This window comes from Neltuma alba, unplaced genomic scaffold (assembly GCF_004799145.2).
Source record: "Neltuma alba isolate B1F8T4 unplaced genomic scaffold, ASM479914v2 tig00013084_pilon, whole genome shotgun sequence".
Taxonomy (NCBI): Eukaryota; Viridiplantae; Streptophyta; class Magnoliopsida; order Fabales; family Fabaceae; genus Neltuma; species Neltuma alba.
The window spans coordinates 1-18,641 of NW_021637412.1; the positions used below are offsets into that span (position 1 = coordinate 1).

An 18,641-nucleotide genomic window follows, 5' to 3' on the forward strand; every position below is an offset into this window, starting at 1 on the left:
CTATCTATATATGAGCATGCACATTCACTACTTTTTTTCTGATTGAGGTTGTCTCTACAGATTCTGGATGATACCTTTGCGTCGCACATGCAGCAGCTTCTAGGACATACGTTGCAAGAGAAAGACTTGGAGCCTCCGAGATCTGTCATGGAAGTTCGTTCCATGCTCTGCAAGGATGCTCCCAACCTCAAAAACAACTCTTTCTATTTTTGAGCCCAGCCTTGTAAATATGACCTGAAGAATATAGTGGGGGGAGATGAATAGTGCCTGCACAAGTTAATTCTTTTCGCCAGCAAAGCAGGATGCATCCATAAATTCAGAAAATAATACCAGCTGGGGCAAGCAACTCGGCTGCTCCTCAAAATATTGCATTCTTTATATATTATCAGTACATATTTGTCCAGCAAAATTTCCCACCTATTTTTTCTTCTTACCGCTACCCACTTCACTTTTTTAATATTTTATTATTGTTCATTTAATAGAAATCATTTTTTATATTTTGTTGTTTTATTTCATCTTAATTATTTAATTAATATTTAATAGAGTACCATGTACTTAAAAATTAAAAATTCGTCAATTAACTTAAACATATTTAAAACCAATTCAACCATGATTCAACTAACGAACGGTAAAAAGATTTCTGAATTTTCAGTTCTGAAGCATCTATACTTGTGCGCTTCTAGAATCTCATATAATTCGTTATTTATAAATCAGTTTTATTCTTCTCAATAATATGCCATTTACAAATTGTAAGTCATTTTAATACGGATCTAGCCTTTGCATTAATCTCGTTATATTTCAAGGCTGAAAACAAACCACCATGTAATTTTTTAGGGTTAAAATGCAATTTTGATCTTGATTTTATTTTTTAGGTGCAATTTCGCTCCTTATAAAAGAAAAATCATGATCAAAATTACACCACTAAATGAGGGGCAAATTACATTTAAAGATTAGGGACAAAATTACATAAAAAAAGAGAAAAAATCACACCTCCAAAATAAGAAACTCGAACAAAATCGCACCACTGAAAAATCAAAAACAAAATTATACTTTAAAAATAAAATCAGAGTCAAAATTACACATTAACCCAATTCTTTATGTTATTTTTTTACTTTCTATATGTTCCCTCTCTTTAATTACTAGTGATTTTTTCACATAAAAATTTTATTTAAACCAATACATCCTTTAATTGAAACGTTTCGATCATTTTATCTATCCAGTGCATTATACTGAAGTCGAGCTCAAATATAAAGACGATTTTGGCAACAAATTCCGCATCTTGATCTGACAGGGAATGCAATGGAATTGGGGAAAGGTTATGTCTGTGAATGAGAATTTGAATTGCCTAACATTTGATGAATGAGGAGATATCTACAATGATTTACGTGGCAAACCGCGTAAACAAATTTAAAATCACATGTGGAAAACCAAGCTCAACAGCGACACAGGCACAAGGGAAAAGGGTAAATAAATAACTACACTACAACTCTCCTCCACTCTTCACGGGCACATCAGAGAAGCTTGGAGATAACACGACAAGAAGTCCAGAATGCCTTTGTTGCAGCCGTAATTATAACAGGGTTTTGATAAATCCTGTCAACAAAGCCAAGTAACAGCGGTCAATCAAATGAATGTCAAATGCGCATCAAAACAGTTAAGAAGTGCTGGTTTGGGGTATAAGAGCTCTGTCAACAGGTTAATAACACGGCCAAATGGGACTGTAAAAGAAATATGAAACGGGATAAACAAAGGGAGCTTGGCCAGGCATCAGTAACACAAAATTATCCTAAGCATTGCCCTGCTTTAAGGAGAGACACCGATCTGGTAAGAAAGAAAGTAGAGGGAGGTAAAATCCCTTACCCAATGGCTGTCGCCCCCCAGGACGCAACATTGTAGATAACTTTGCTTCCATCCCAGGCCTTTTGAAGCTTTCCCTTCTTCTTCTTCACCGAAAATGTCTTGCTTAGCACTGATAAGAACAGATCAACCAGTAAGAACTCAGAAGTCATTTACCATTCATTTTTAGCTAACTAACATTATAATTGTCTCAACTAGAGCAAATAAATCCATCTCCAAAACGAAAAGAGTACACATAGAAGAGATATTTAGTCCTTGGTTCGCACTGGAATAGACGGATAAATAACGACGACAAAGTATCATTCTAGGAAGGAAACAAGCACCTTTCTGAAGTTGATTAGGAGTCAAATCCTGCAAACAGTGCAAAAGACGTATGTAAGTGAGATGTAACATAAACTTCAAACATGCTATGTAACATATGCTTTCTGTTATTAATCACGGGAGACATTCATAAACCATATTCCTCAATTGCACACAACAGAGGGGCTTATTATTCAAGAAGCACCAAAAGGGATTCTGGGTTTAAAGAAAGGAGAAATGCAGCTTAAACAGATAATTATTTACATCATCAAACATACAAGCGTATCACATGATTATCCACTTGCTAGAATAGGATGACTTAAGCATATGTCTGCAAACATAGTTGTAAGTATATAATTTTTTTCCTTACATGTATTGTGGGGGAAAAAAACATAAAACAGATAACATAAGATAAAATTTAAGCACCTCAAGTAAGATTTTGGTCTCTATTTTTCAAGAAAGAATTAAATTATGAGCATGAAACTTCTCTGGCGGCATTTTCAAGTAAAGCACAACATGTATAAAGCTTCCTAACTTGTGAATATACAGATACCTTAGTATGGTCAAGGGATAGTAAATATGCAGCCATGAAGCAAGCCATTCCCTCCGCTATATCTTCTTGTCTAACGAGGACATAACATTCTTGGTCTGACTCAGTATCTTCACTTTTCCATAGATCATTCTCACTGACCATATCCCAAGAACTACCTACTTCTGTCATAACCCAATAAATTCTCTAAGCATTCTAGAACTTAAACATAAAAAATTAAAGGCTTTTCTATAACTTAAAAATATGAATGTCTTCAATCTAAACGTGGAAAGTAAATTACTTTGCAATGTAATAAGCAACAAGTTTTAAATATAGGAGTATATTTGGACGTGTACCAGTTGTATTCCGTGAATTTGATGCCTGGGCACGCTGCAGTTTTTCAAGAAAAGTAGGGCATTCAAACCCAGATTTGAGCAGGTCACGTAACTGCATTGCACACATGGATTAGAATGAATATCCATCAATAACGGAACCAAAACCTTAGTAGAGCTGTTCACTATTACTTGTCCACAATAGATGGGAGATAATATTGCATTGCACATCATGATCAAGCAGAAGAGCGTCAACTGCTTGCATTACAGATCTAATGATGCATGTATCTTAATGCATATACGTGTCCTTAAGGGCAACAGCGTCTAAATGCAAGCGAACCAGCTCAGTGAAATTTCTTCAAGAACCATGTTAATATACATGATCGATGCTGTCAAAAAGTTTAACACGTAATGACACTGAACCAGTAGCTATGGTATCATGTGAATGGTTCACAATTTAAATGCACACAAGAAAAACAAGCTACGAAGAAGGGTCCGCAGTATTCGATCACAACATCAGTACTTTATTACTAGGGACAATACCACCTAAAATGTAAATCAAGAATTCTTTCCCGCTATTTGTCTGCCTCTTGGATCCAGATTACCCGCCAAAATAAACAACATCTAACCGCCAAACCTCATAAGGCGAGAGAAAACATTAAAATAAAACAAAACAATTACCTCGTCGGCGTCTCGATCGTCTCTCGCAGAGGGTGAAACTTCAAGGCACCCATCCTCGTACCACCCTGTCGATTCAACCTCAGCCCCTGAATCATTTTCATCTTCGTCAACACCGCTAGTCGTGTTGAATAATTCGAGGGCTCTCCGACACTGCTCGAGCGCCGCCTCCAACGTCTCCCTCTTCACCCGATGACAATCGTTCCCCGACCGCTCTGTCCGAGTTTCATCGGTGGACTTTGGATAAGAGAAATCGACCTCCATTGGAGCTTCGCAAAGCTAAACAATAGCCAGAGAACAGTCCCGGGATCCTCCACGCAATTAGTCGGAACGAAACCCCTAGAAAACGAAAACAAAATAGCAGCTTGTCTGGATATGGATTTGGAGCCCTAGAAAAGTTTATCGCCAGTATCAGATGTCGTCAACGTTACTGGATGTGACGATGATGTCTAAGTAAATGTTATGCAGCCAAAGGAGACACGTGCTTCTCGTGGTCGTGGTGATCCAATGGGTTTGTTCGTCTCTTGCAGACGCGACACGCGGTGGCGAGGGTAATGGTAGGGGATGGACATAAGGCGGAGCGGGCCCGGAAGCCGTCGGGTCGTACTTTTGAGAAAGCCTATCGTAATTAAATGAACTCCTTGGTTTCTTCGGCCTGCCGTTTGCTATTAAAAGATTGTCCATGTTAATTGGAAAAATTATGTGCAGTTTAATTAATCATAGGTCTTTAAATTACCAACAAATTCTTTTGTCAGTAATCACTAACAAGTTTTTTCTGAAGAATTTGTAGAAGAATATATTAAATAACTTGTACATTTTTAAATTTGACTAATAAATAGTGTAGGAGGATTTATAACTCTTCCTAATTATGTAGTTTAGGGTTTAGCTGATATTTTTTTTTATGTAGTGTAATTCCATGCTAATAAATTTTATGTCGATGATAATGGGTTTTGTATGTCAGCAGGGGGAATATTCGGATTTGAATATTTGATTGTTTGGATAATTGTGGAGGAGTATTGGAGGAGAAACCCATTTCTTGTGAACAGGCAACCGACTAGCCCCCCAGTCTAAGATTATTGAGATGTGCACCTTTTTGCCTAAAAATTCAAGCATAATAGGGGGCATCATTTAAAAATAAAATATTAGAAGTATATTAGGCTTGGGCCTGTGGTTCATTTGGTTTGTTGATTCTGGCCCAGTACGCGTAGGGATGTTACATATGAGCGCAATCATTGTAAACAGTTGCATGGATTCATTGATTCAGAATCAATAAACTGTTCACTTTTTCCCCAGCGACAATGGATGGCTCTGTTGTTGTCAGAACATGCAGTACGAGATTATTAGAACCTTGGTAATAATGGCACGCCAGATGCACCAAGAGAAAAGAGTGAAGAGAAATAAGCTGATGTACCTCTTATTTATGAGTCAGGGTGATCCTCATTTTCAAAAAGATGCCATCTTTCTTATTTATTACGAGATAATATTCTGATTCATCAGTAAATAATTAATGTCTGATTGATTTCTCTTCAATCAATCAAGTTTTTAATACTTGATTGAATATTCCTTAATCAGCCAATTATTGTTTTTGATTTGTGACTGATTCTCTTGATCAAAGATATTCTCTCTTCTTGGATCAAGTAGTTTGACCCATCAAAAGTAGACTTGAACCCAGCATCTAACAAAAGGTATGGCAAAGATGAAGTCCAGTGAAAAGTACTAGTAACGAACAAATCTAAACTTGTTATTTACTGTAGATATATAAAATTAAAATACTTCATGCCATTTAAAACATAACATCCTCAACATTCAATAATGACTAGAGAATCAGTTTCAATGCTTATCATTTTAATGAATACTATAAACTCATCAAATTTAAACTGTTTATATCTGATTTAAATGGTCCAGATTTAAAATTTTTAATTAATCATTTTTAAATAGAAAAAATTATTTTTTTAAAAAAATGATAGTTAAGAAATTATCTCTATTTTAAATTCTATACATATTAAAATAATTATTTTAAATAAAAAAATCAAATCCAGACCATTTAAATAACATATAAATGTTTCAGATCTAACAAGTTTATCTCGTTTGCTGGTTCCGCTAATAAGATGTTCAATGGGATTTGTTCCGGCCTCATCGATCTCATAGGAACGCGAGTCTGTAAGGTGAGCGATTATATAACAACAAAGATACCAACGTGAACAGCTCCAAAAGCATCAAACACACCATATATAATTACTCCTATTCAAATTAAACCTGACAACTCAAATTTTGTTGTAAATAGTGGACATGCGATGATGAGATGAGAAATTATATATTCTTCCGATACTAAATATAAGACGCATTTTGTAGTGTAAATTCTATAGTATAATTTACATTACAAAATATGTTTTATATTTATAATTTATATTACAAAATGAGTCTTATTTAAAAATTACACTATAAAATGAGTCTTGTATTTAGAACTGGAAGAATATATAATTTCTCATCTCATCATCACATGTCCAGTGTTTACAACAAAATTTTTGAGTTGTCAGGTTTAATTTGAATAGGAGTAGCTATTCAAAAGCACCTAATAATATTGCATTAAAATGTCGTATATACTAAAAACTCAAAACATTTTCACATATGTAAGCACAACGATAGTAAGTAGTGTATGCACATGTGATATAGATATAATATCATTGTCTTTAGTTGTAAAAATCAACAAAGTAGGAGTTATGCCGTCAACATCAAATAAATGACAAAAGATTTGATTTTATCATTAATTCTGTACCATTTTGTTTTGACCGGACATTAATTCTGTACCATGGCCAAACAAATTAGACCGAAACTTATTTTGATATTATAACTTTATTAAGGTTATTTTTATCCCTTCAACTTCAAAAATACGATAAAAGTTTGCTCACATTTACTATCATCGATTTAATCTTTTTTTTTTAAAAAAAAAAGCTTGCATAAAGAATGCTCGAAATTACGGAAGGGCCCTCGTTTCAAGATTGATCGTCGTCCACAATTTTCCTCCCTCCAACACGGCGGTTCGTTTTGGAGGGTAGACGCGTACAGGTGCTGAAGAATTGGAGACCCGCTCTCATTGGGCTCTCGCGTGACCACCCACTAACCCAGACTCACACAAACTCTATCTTCACTTCTGCGTTTTCCTTCTTCTCCGTCATAACAACTCCTGTCTCTTTTGCTTTTGCCCTCTCTTCCCTCGACTTCTATAATATCTTCTTTTTTTTTTTCATATCATTTTCCCCCGGCGAGGTACGCTCCAATCAATGCAGATTCATCAGAGACTCTAATACTTTTTTCCTCGATTGAATGTAATGTTTTCACGTAAAACTGTGTTGAACTTCTTTGCCATTTTGATCAATATGGATGCATGCAGGGCTTTGTTGATCGAATATGGCGACTTCTGGTTAATCACCTGGGTTATGATTCTGACATTTTGTGGTCACAGATATGATTAACAAAAATGCAGATGCATTTCAGGTAAATGTCTGGGAAGTTGCCGATCTTTAATATGAATGAAAACGACGACCTTCTTTTTTCTTAAGCCTATATATCTTCTTGGCTAATTACATGGTATCTAGGATGTATCGATTTAGAAGGATATATGTATTATACAAAATGAATGATGATCCGAGTCATCTGGCTTTTTGTGTTGCAGGGAGATGGCGGGGTGCCTGATCCCTCTCTTCAGCCTGGAAAGCCAGATCAGTTCAATCCTGGCGGCAGCAACACGACGGTAACTTCTTTTCTTTTCTTTTTTTCCCTCGTTACTTCCAACATGAATTTGGATCCATATGGGATCGTTGCCAGTTTATATTCCAACGATAGAGATCATCGTTTGTATTCTCAAGGCTGGTCACTCGATCGGTCAACATTCGGCTGTTTTCAGTATGATCATGCAAAACTTTTGTGCAATTAATGGATGAGAAATTTACGTACAGTTGATGCCTCTGGGTTGGGCTTAAGAGGTGTTAAATTTAGATGTTTTAAGTGAAGCGAATAAATATAGTACCTCTTCTCAATATAAAAAATTAGTTGATTAATTTAAGTGAATTAAAAAAATTAGTTAAATTAGTTATTTATAATAAATAGGTATTGTCTTCTTTTAAAATATTTTGACTATCATGTGCATTAGCTATAACTATAATTTGGTAAAACATTTAATACGTGTAACTACTATAAAGAGTATCTTAGAAAAAAATAAATGAATATGATAGACAAAGTAAATTATAGTCTTATACTTAAAATGAAATTATATGTTAACTCTTATTCTAAAGATCGACTATAGCATTTCATATTTTATGGTATCTCGTCATCTAACAGTTTCCTTCACTGTAGTTCACTTCATTTGCTGTGGTTTCTCTCACCTGTCAGCTCTAATGATCCCCTTTGATTTTATGTACTACAGATTTTCAAGAGTGGACCACTTCTATTATCCTCAAAAGGCGAGTTTCACTACAACACAAGCTTGTGAATTTGCTTTCGTGAAACTTAGGAATTCATCAACAAAGCTAGAATCCCCGTGAAATAATTGAGTGTTGTGAATTTATTATCTGTTGCATAACATGCAATGTAACTCTTGATATGTGTAGGGATTGGATGGACATCGTGGAAGAAAAGGTGGTTTATCTTAACCCAAACTTCATTGGTTTTCTTCAAAAGTGATCCAGTGAGTAATTGTGTTTTTAGCTTCCGTTTTGTCTGTTATCTGCATATCTATGGACATTGATTAACTATGTTTCTAATCTTCAGAATGCTGTTTCTCAGAAGGGAAATGAAGTGAATTTAACCCTAGGTGGCATTGACCTCAACAATTCAGGCAGGTTAGCTTGTTTTTTTCCAAGCGACGCATTAATTGCACTCTCGTTGCCTTTATATGCTCACCATAAAGCTGGATCTGTAATTTGTCTTGTCAAATTTTTCAGTGTTGTTGTCAAAGCAGATAAGAAACTCCTAACTGTGCTTTTCCCTGATGGTCGCGATGGACGAGCTTTTACACTTAAGGTGATTCATCCCTCTTTCCCTTTTGTTTAAAGAATTTTTTATTTTACTCGGACATGTCCTTTCCTCTATGAATTTATGGTCTCCGGTCTATCACACTATATCTCTTTATTATTACATATATTCTTGGAGCTAGGAATTAATTTGGAAAAATTAAGAAGATTAATTAAGTTGGTTAGTTGTAATGGATATACGTTAATATTTCTAAACAACTGTCTTTAATTTCCTCAACGGCTTTAGACAAATTGAGATCAATACTAAGTAAGAAATTATAAGTATATTACTGATTTGGTGCATAAGGGAGAGCGACCGCCGGGAAAACTATGCAGACGGTGAGTGGACGTCGTGGCTGAGGTGTGTGATCGAATTGGGCCGAAGAGAAAGGCAATTGGGTCTAAGGTGTAGGGTGCACTTGCGACTGGGCTGTGGCCCAAACATGCAACGCCTTACCCACCCAATATAATAAATAAAGGGGGAGTTAACAGCCTGCTTGTGCTCTCATGAGACAGTTTCTTAATATAAGAACTAATTTAATATTTAATTATATCATAAATATGGGATTTTAATTTATTTTTTTCTTATATTTATCAATTTTCTTGAAATTAATCTTTGTAGTAATTGTACATATTAGATGTTTCATTAAATAGCAGTCATAGCTCATATACATGATTGACAAGGATATTTTTAAAAAAATAACGCGTATTTATTATAAATAACTAACTTAACAAACTCTATTTATTAATTCAAATTAGTCAACTAGCTTTTATAAAAGAAAACAAAGTGCAAATAATTGGAAGTTAATTCCTGCAATGCCATCAAGACAGCTAACAAATTCCTCTCGTGCGCGTCGCTCCTCCTCTCCTCGCCTCGCCTCGCCTGATTGATATAATATTGTGCCAATTTCCCTAAAATATCTTGGATATATAAAATATTGGAAACGCAATATTATGTAATCAAAAGGCAAGAACAGTGAGAGAAATTATATGATTAAATGTGTCCACTCCATCATTACTTAACACAATTAACTCCTAATTCATTCACTCAATTAAGCCAAATTAAAATGTTAAAAGCCCAGGATAATATATGTGTGTGTGTGTGTGTGTGTGTGTGTGTGTGTGTGACAAAGTAGTAATAAAAAGTAGGGATTCATCCGTCACTCTTTCTCTGCTTGCCTGATATATTTGTCAATGCGGCAGGCTGAAACTACGGAGGATTTAAATGAGTGGAAGATTGCACTTGAGAATGCTTTGGCACAAGCACCCAGTGCTGCTAATGTCACAGGCCAAAACGGTGCCGTCAAGAACGAACAGACTGATCAGTCAAAAGACGCGTCATCAGAACAGTGTATGCATAAAATTTATCTCCTAACGATCTAATATGATCGTTGATACTAACACGCAACAAGCCTCCCTTCTAAAAGATTTTTCTGCACTTATGTTATAGCCAAAGATAGAGAACCAATGAGGTCTAAGGTCATTGGCCAGCCAATTTTACTTGCTCTGGAAGATGCTGATGGAGCCCCCACTTTTCTGGAGAAGGGCCTTAGGTTCATAGAAGACCATGGTGGGTCCCTGTTTTCTTTTTCGCTTTTTAATGAATTACTCTCGGTAATATGTTACATTTTTTGGTGATTTACTAAAGAATTAGACAATATAATATGTTGATAAAGACGAAGAAACGAAGATAGGGAAGCAGGAGAGAGAACCTGTATTACTCAGATTTTTAATATCCAAATTAAAGCCTAATTACAAACTAATCGAGAGCATCTATATATAGTCAAGATCGTTAACAACCTAGCCTCTGTAGTATAACCCTAGCTAACTCTGTCATCTGATTACAGAGGAGAATTAATTCATAAGTACTTATAGTCTCGCATAATTTTTAATTAGTTTTTGTGATACATTTTTATCTCGTCCTCATAATTTTTTCTTTAAATTCTAGGCATTACTGCCTAAATTTGTTTGGTAATACATAAGAGATTTCTTTGGTTTTTTACCTTTTACCGTGTGCACGATGCATCATCAATAGGCAATTTATTTTGAGTGCACCACATTGTTTCGCTGCTTTTGGATTTATTTTAATTTGAAACATTTGACTTTTCGTCATGTTTCATATCTTATTATTATTTAAACTTTCAATTTGTCATACTCACTTTGATAAAAATAATCTAAATATAACTCACATTATACAAACTAACTTTTATTATTTTAAATTTACAAAAATAATATAAAATAAAAATTAATTTTATCACCACTAATTCAAACACTGACCTTTGTGATGCATGGCTTAGACCCCTGCTGCATGTCAAGTACGTTCATGGGGTGTCTGTCAATGTTTTTTGAGCTGAAAGTAGGTCGGCAAGACCTAGCTTCTGAATATTTTCTTTTTGAAGTTTTCTCACGAAACTTTTTGCTTTTTTGAATAACAACGGCAAGCTTGAGGCTTGAAAATGGAAAGCAATAGACACTAGAGAGGAATTAGGCAGATCACTGATCACCCATATCTTCCATGACTAAATTTAGACAGCCGGGTGGAGTCTCCTGAATCAGTGTCGCATGGAAACTTTTTAAGTTTGCTGCAGGGAGTTTTTAGAATCTTTATTGGTTGTTTACTAAGGACGTAAGTTGTTGGCAGTTTTCATGAGTCTAACTATGATTATTACGAAAATAGGAGTCAAAGTAGAAGGGATCTTACGGCAAGCTGCCGATGTTGCGGATGTTGAATTTCGAGTTCGGGAATATGAACAAGGTTAGTGCTTCTACTCTCGTAGTTTCTGAATTATATGTGTTTATGTCTAGGGTTCTTTTGTCATAACTTGCTTTCATTTACGATCATTACATTATGCTATTGATTGATTTTGCATTTCACGTTGTTAAGGAATTTCATCATCTATAAGGCTTTCTGTTCCGAATGCTTCTGAGAATAAGGGGGATGCTGTGTATTAAACATATTTCCCTTTTCCATATCTCAATGCATGTATAAAACATATCCATCAAGTGTTGATGTTGCATGATATCCATCCTTTCTCTAAAATCTGATTTATTGACCTTCTCTTTTAAGTAATTTCCAGAAGTTGCTGCTTAGATTTAAATTTTAAATATTTAGTTAGTTGCCCAAGATGCTTCCTTGATTTTTAGGGATCATTCGACTAGCACTTATGGATTTATTTCTTACTCAAGGTGAATAAGTTGAAGCCTAGTATTTTGCTACAGACACTAAGCTAATTCCTCTAAAATACACAGCAGAGAATAACTGGATGAGTTGCCAATCACCCCTTGGGTACAAAAGTAATATTAATTCCTCTGCATACCTCTTGCCACATCCCTAAAGGTTGGATTCTCTAGTTCAATAATTAGCATGCATGGGGCCTTCTTTCTACGCAGAGCAATGCGGGTGATCTGCTTGAAGGTCTCTGGTCTATATATGTGTGTCCGCGTGTTGTGACTTATTACTGATAAAACCTGATGTTCTTGGGTATGCCATACGGATGCAGGAAAAGTTGACTTTTCTGCAGGAGAGGATGCACATGTTGTTGCTGACTGTGTTAAGGTATCTTCATGATGAAATTAATTGCTTTCTTCTTCTTCTTCTTCTTCTTTTTAAACTATAGGTCATAGACATGAAAGGCAATTTCTTACACTACTATAATTTCAGCATGTACTCCGAGAATTGCCATCATCTCCAGTCCCTGCGTCCTGTTGCAAGGCACTGTTAGAAGCATGTCGTAAGTGTTATTTTGGCTTTATTATCTTTATACTTTTTTAAAGTAATCTTTGGTCAGCCTGGATCTATTGTGCATAATTTGCTAGTTTCAGACGAGAAATTCTTCTATGACAATAATTATAAGCAACCATCTGACGTGCAAGTCCTTCCAGCACTACGCAGATGCAGTTACCTTAGTCAACCACCTGATCCTACCATCCACATTATTAGAACTGGGGCCCTAAACTTTTTGGGATTCTAGTTTTTATGATTTCTCATATTGCATATTCATTTTTTTGCTTTGATATCAATGAGTCTTAGTACCCACACTGTATCTTCTATTGCTGCCCTCATTATGAGAAAATATAACTTGTCCCGCAACAAGCTGTCAGCCAACTTGAAACATATCCTTTGATATAGAAAGCAATTGCAGAGCCTTATATTTGAGATTTTGAGTGAATACCGCGTTTTTATATCTTTATTGCCTTTTTTTTCCCTTATTAATATTCTATGGATCTCCTTTAAAGTTTGATTTTCTTTTCACCACTGCGAAATGGCACAATTATTAGGAACTGAACGTTCTAGGAGGATTTCCACTATGCGTGCAGCAATATCTGAAACTTTCCCCGAGCCGAATCGTCGTTTGTTGCAAAGGTATTTGATTAAACAAAACAGATTTATGCTCCCCCCCCCCCCCCAAAAAAAAAAACGCCTTTTTTTCTGGCGATTCACACCTTTCTATTTAGTCCACTATTTGTGGCCAATTTAGTTCACTTCCTTTTTTTCTGTGGTGTAATCGATTCATCATTCATTTACTCCTGCCAGAATACTACTGATGATGCAAGCTGTAGCTTCCCACAAAGCAGAGAACCGAATGAGCTCCACAGCTGTAGCAGCTTGCATGGCACCCTTACTTCTCCGTGCTCTTTTTGCTGGGGAATGTGAGATTGAAAATGATTTTGATGTGGGTGGCGATGGTTCTTTTCAACTTCTACAAGCAGCTGCTGCAGCTAATCATGCTCAAGCAATTGTTATAACTCTATTGGAAGAATATGACAGCTTATTTGGGGTAGGTTTAATTGTAACTTAATTTTTGGGCATGGGTTCCGCTCATAATGTATGCATCTCGAACATAAGTCTTGAGTGGTGGATGTTCTTTTCTCAAACGTATATCAATATATGTCCATGCTGTTTTGATTCATGTGCCCCTTTGTTCTTAACTATTAAAAAAAGGTACCCTTTTCTTCTAAATGGCGTCAGGGAGGACCTATGGTCTTTTTTATATTTATGATATAAGGCTTTCTCCAAATCTGAGGATTTAGTCACCGTGAAGCAGTGTGCAGGTATTTTGAAGGCTAAGTGCATGTATTGATGAACATACTATTCCTCGTATGAGTTTAGGACAGGAACTAGTATTAAATTGGCAGTACAATCGGGTCCGAAGGACATAGTTTTGGGAGGGGAATGAACTGCCGTTGGAATAATGAAATACGGTTTGCCAACCAATATCATGATATTATGTTGAATTCTCTTCCTCCTGCCGTTGGGCATTAACCCAAAATGACCTCATGAAATAATGAAATGTTTGCTGTGATGAGGTTAAAACTAGTAGACTTGTGAAGTTTTTGTATTTTGCTCGTGTAGTCACTTTATATGACAAAACCGGGTACTTCTTTCTCTGACTATTTTGTTATTGAAAATTATATACTGCCGTCTTTCTGGAAAATTGAGTTATATATATGTATTCTGGCTGCAGGAAGCTCGAGTGTCCCCAGATATGTACATTGAGTCAGATGAGAGTGAAACCGGGAGTGAGGGCTCTGATGTTGAGTCCTATGACGAAGAAGATGATGATGATGATTATGATGATGATGATGATCAAGACGAATCAGTGGAGGAGTCTGATGCAGATGAAGATGATGATCTTGTTAGTGAGGCAAGCGTTGAGACTGGAAACGCTAGGGAACTTCGCGTGCCTGATGACAGGGTTGGTGGCTATTTTTTAATTTGTAGCAAATTATCTTGAGTAGCTTATAATATATTGCATTGAACTAAATTTAAGTACATGAAAAGAAAGTAAATTGCACGACGATTTATCAAGACTAAGCTCACTTTTCCCTGTATGTCCCTTTGGGTTGTCCACTAGCTTTGCCCATGATGCTGGTGATCAACTAAATGCTTAACCAGTGAAAATATGAAGCCACAACATGCTTCTTTATCTGATAAAATATCATTTGGTCATAATTTGTCATCTGTTTGCCTATCAAAATGATACGGATTGTGTGACTAGTTTCCTCTTTCTGAAAACAATAATGAATGGAGCTATCGTTTTCGACGCCTGAGAAGTGGAAGAAATGCAGAATTTTTGTGCTTATGCCATTTATTTTAACCGTGCAGGACCATAATCATTCAAGTCCAAAATCGTCAGATATGAGTAAAGATCTTAATCGGGTAACATCCTCAATTTCTCATGAAGCCTACCATGAAGATGTTAGAAACTCAGAAAAACTTGATATTCCAAGTATCATTGCTAGTGTAGAGCAGTCAAATAAGCCTTCTGGAGCACCTGAAGTTGCTTTCAAAGATGAAAGTACTGTGCGTCATACTAATTCTACAAATGCTTCTTGTATTAAAAAATCAGTAACAATGTCCAATGCCCCAGCACGTGATTCTCGTCATTGTTCTAAATGGGGGCGTACCTCTGTAAGTGAACTTGTTCTCATTATTAACAATGTCTTTTGTTCTTAGAATTTATCTGCCTTTTTGCTCACCCAAAATTGGGCAAAGCTCGAACAATCAATGTTGAACTGCCATGTTCATTTAATGTTCTAGTTTTCTGAGTCTAGTCATGTTTGCTTTTTGCTTTTATGTCCAATTTATTATATCTTTCGTAATATCTCCAGGCAAGGAAGAACCTTTCCATGGAATCCATTGAATTTTCAGCTGAAGATGAGTAAGTAATTGACACCTGTCAACTGTGACAGTTTTTCTTCATCTAAGTTTCTCGTAGTACCTACGTAGTTTTAACTGTGTCTTTTTCGTTGCCAAATACCCTGTGATGCTCAATCCACTGATTATCCTTCTGACCATACATAGTGTTGGAACTGGGACGTTTGAAGATGCCAGGACTGAATTGCAAAGTAAATTTGCCGAAGAGGTACATACTTGATTCTTTCTGGATAGTTTTTGTTTGTGTGGTGCAACTCTGTGGTGGCAATTATCTTTCTTGTTTTACATATTCTCGAAGGTTAAAGAGAACATAAAGCTGCAACATGATCCGCAAAAACAAAATAGCCCGTCGCATGAGCATCATCTGGATCTTGAGAAAGATGTATGTTCATTATGACAGATGTTTTCCTCTCCCCAGCACCACTCTCTTGAGATTGTTACCTAAATTTTCTATCTATAGGCAAGCCTACGGGAACAGTTGCCAGAAGAGAAGAATTCTTGTGCAACATCAACTCTTGAAGCAGGGCCGAACTTACCACCAGGAATCTTACCAGGATTAACCAGTATTGATGACAAGGTTGGTCTATATTTCCAATGTGTCAAAATAATGCGTTTTTATCTTGGACTGGAGAATTTAATCTGCAAATTTGTTGAAGGCTAAGGCAGATTTGGAGGAGTTAGCTTTGTTAGAAGCAGATCTCACCCGTTTAGAAAAGAAGGTCAATGACCTGAGAACGCGGCTTAATCTACAACATAAAACAAACCAAGATTCTGCATTGAATTTCTGTAATGAGCCCGAGCATACCTCAAATAATGAAACAAAGCTGTATGGCCGTCATTACTTACAATCTTACCACTGCATATTCTTCTTGTTTTAACGATCTTGTTCTGCTTCAATTTCACGAAAAGAAACTCTGTTTGACAGGAAGAATAAACCAGATACTGAAGTTACAACCGGGCCACAATTTGGCAAGTCAAGAAGTAAGGTAAATCGCACCCTAAGAATTTGTTCCGTTATCTCTGCCAGCCTGTCCTTGGATACAAATATGAGAATCGAATAATTATTTGAAGCTTAAGTTGTCAGTTTTAGACGAATGGGACGATGAGGACTTTCAACTCTAGCTTATTTCAGCCAGCCAGAGTTTGAACTTATTGGGGGTAAAAAAAACAAAATACCTAAAGAGGAAAAAGAAGTGGGAACGAAGAACCAACTGTTCAGCTCTATTTACTCGATGGATGTGTGAGCAATTCCATAATAGAAGATTTGAGACGTTTATCCAGAGGAGGAGGAGGAGGACGATTAAATCACATATGTTGTCCCTCAACCAGAGGCCAACGCTCAATTTTGAACGATATAGATATGTATTTGGACTTGCACTAGATGTATTATTTGTTAACTTTCGGTATTTGGTATAACAGGAAAGTCAATTCGGAGCAGAAAATGATAATGAGAGAAAGCTGGGATCAACGTCCTTGCCAAGCAATCATCCATCGCAAAATAGTTCTAAGAAGTTCGGTACAAAGAAAGAGGTAGGTTTCGCATACTTAACAACTTTGAAGGGTGAAATCTGTACTGTTAATTTTGTTGTCGCAGGGACTATAATTGTCAATAATCGATGTTCCTCATATCTCTGTCTAATCCTAGGGGGGAAAAATGGAAACACACGCATCTTAATTGCTTTTGTGATACATGTCATTGCTATCCCGGCGTCGTCATGATTTATATGACATTGCATAGTAAAAAAAATTGGCGCGTGAAGAGATCAATTTACTACATGAGGGGAAGACTTGAGAAAGTTTTATTAGTAATCAAGAACTAACTCTTGGCAGGGAGGTCTGTAGATGAGTTTTTGCTTTTAGTTGGGCCATTTATGTTCATGTTATTATATTGGAAATTGAAAGTATAAACTTAATTTATTAAAAATGCTCTCGCAGCAGGCAGCAACCCACTGACAAAACTGTCGTTCAGACTAAATTTTATGAAGGACAAAGGGCGCGAGTCTGCTAATTCTGCAGTAAACCCAGAAAAAGGAAAAGGATCCGAACTTCACCAACCACTGCCATCCCCCAATGCCTCTAGAGGATCTGAAGTTCATTCTTTATCAATCCCAGAAAAAGGAAAAGGATCTGAATTTCGCCAACCATTGCCATCCCCCCGTAAGCCTCGAGGATCTGAAGTTCATTCTTTATCAATCCCAGAAAAAGGAAAAGGATTTGATTTTCGCCAAGCATTGCCATCCCCCGGTAAGCCTCGAGGATCTGAAATTCATTCCGCATCAATCCCAGTTAAAGGTAGAGGTGTGGGCAGTTCTTTCCAGAACCCAGATAAAGGTTCAGGCAAAGAAGGTCCGTCACTTCAAGTTTCAGATAAAATGGGAAAATCAGGTAGTCACCCAGCGGAACACTCGGAGAAATGGAGCCAGCATCCACAACCCCTGGAAAGAGGCAAGTCAGAAAGCCACAAGCCCCATAATGTGGATAAAGGACGTTGATTAGAAGGCCGATGTGTGCTTACACGTAAAACAAATTCAAGATGATACAAAGGCCATCGCAATCATTCAGTACTGTGCTCATCCACGACCACCTGGGGTGTTGCTTCCACAATCTTCTCTTTTGGCTTATGGAGCACCGTAGGAAGAGAAACCTCGGCTGGTGACGTTGATACCAGGACCCTTATTTTTGGAGATGCTCAAGTCCGTTTGCCCCAAAATGCAGGATCAAGGCATAGGTCAACCATCTTCACGACTTAATTGTTAATCCATCGTGCTCTTTTCTGCTGGCACACTAACGAGTTTGCCGGTTTGCTTCTCCTCAGCTGGTAAAGCGTCTCAAGACTGTTGGGTGTTTTTTTTTTTTCAAAAAATGCGTTCAAGAAACTTTTTTTAATTAGTTTTCTTTGGTTCTTTTCTTTTTTTTCTTTTTGGGGGGATTGATTGCGGAATACGATCAGTGATCAGTCTGTGTGACTCTAAACTAAGAGACTAAAATCATTTTGTGTTGAAGCAAAATCATTTATTTAATAGATAAAACATTTTTATTATTTGTTTTTTTTAATTTACAGATTATAGATAGTATACCTGCAGAGCCTTATAAAGGAGGTAGAGGCTGTGAAGGATAGGGGTTGGGGGTGGGTGATTAAAGAATATTTAGATGAAATCAGAACTATAATTTTAAAAATATTTTTAGTGTGTACAAAACAAATATGTGAAGACGTGTTTCTAATAAGTACTTTTGGTGCCTTCAAACATTTCCTAAGAAATAGTGTAATTGCTGCTGGC

The 18,641-nt window shown here is 36.5% G+C and overlaps 3 protein-coding genes across 3 annotated transcripts; 2 read left to right on the forward strand and 1 right to left on the reverse strand.

The window, feature by feature from the left end:
- Positions 1-1,262: 1,262 nt before the first annotated feature.
- Positions 1,263-4,293, reverse strand: LOC114734275 (uncharacterized). The gene is made up of 6 exons (XM_028921866.1): positions 3,700-4,293; positions 3,043-3,133; positions 2,711-2,871; positions 2,181-2,208; positions 1,861-1,969; positions 1,263-1,593 (listed from the first exon to the last, which is right to left on the reverse strand). The coding sequence occupies exons 1-6, from the start codon at positions 3,958-3,960 to the stop codon at positions 1,512-1,514; spliced, it is 732 nt and encodes a 243-aa protein (XP_028777699.1). The 5' UTR covers positions 3,961-4,293; the 3' UTR covers positions 1,263-1,511.
- Positions 4,294-7,505: 3,212 nt separating this feature from the next.
- On the forward strand, positions 7,506-16,966 carry LOC114734274 (rho GTPase-activating protein REN1-like). Its single transcript, XM_028921865.1, has 22 exons — positions 7,506-7,592; positions 8,120-8,156; positions 8,304-8,380; positions 8,464-8,534; positions 8,637-8,715; positions 9,909-10,056; positions 10,156-10,275; positions 11,383-11,460; positions 12,206-12,261; positions 12,367-12,436; positions 12,984-13,068; positions 13,240-13,483; positions 14,171-14,401; positions 14,812-15,117; positions 15,318-15,367; positions 15,511-15,571; positions 15,662-15,745; positions 15,824-15,940; positions 16,020-16,189; positions 16,289-16,349; positions 16,783-16,893; positions 16,958-16,966. Exons 1-22 carry the CDS (start codon positions 7,506-7,508, stop codon positions 16,964-16,966), a joined length of 2,352 nt encoding a protein of 783 aa, XP_028777698.1.
- A 348-nt stretch (positions 16,967-17,314) lies between these two features.
- Positions 17,315-18,108, forward strand: LOC114734316 (uncharacterized). The gene has a single exon (XM_028921932.1). The coding sequence runs from the start codon at positions 17,343-17,345 to the stop codon at positions 17,853-17,855; it is 513 nt and encodes a 170-aa protein (XP_028777765.1). The 5' UTR covers positions 17,315-17,342; the 3' UTR covers positions 17,856-18,108.
- The last annotated feature ends 533 nt before the right edge of the window (positions 18,109-18,641 follow it).

Bases quoted from the DNA above. Each gene is read 5' to 3' on its own strand.
- LOC114734275 (XM_028921866.1), bottom strand. From the start codon at position 3,960: ATGGAGGTCGATTTCTCTTATCCAAAGTCCACCGATGAAACTCGGACA. The intron at 1,970-2,180 runs GTGCTTGTTTCC...TGTTCTTATCAG, and splicing joins TCCTAATCAACTTCAGAAAG to TGCTAAGCAAGACATTTTCG. The intron at 1,594-1,860 runs GTAAGGGATTTT...CTTTGTTGACAG, and splicing joins TGGGGGGCGACAGCCATTGG to GATTTATCAAAACCCTGTTA.
- LOC114734274 (XM_028921865.1), top strand. From the start codon at position 7,506: ATGGGATCGTTGCCAGTTTATATTCCAACGATAGAGATCATCGTTTGT. The intron at 8,157-8,303 runs GCGAGTTTCACT...TGATATGTGTAG, and splicing joins ACTTCTATTATCCTCAAAAG to GGATTGGATGGACATCGTGG. The intron at 13,069-13,239 runs GTATTTGATTAA...TACTCCTGCCAG, and splicing joins AATCGTCGTTTGTTGCAAAG to AATACTACTGATGATGCAAG.
- LOC114734316 (XM_028921932.1), top strand. From the start codon at position 17,343: ATGAAGGACAAAGGGCGCGAGTCTGCTAATTCTGCAGTAAACCCAGAA.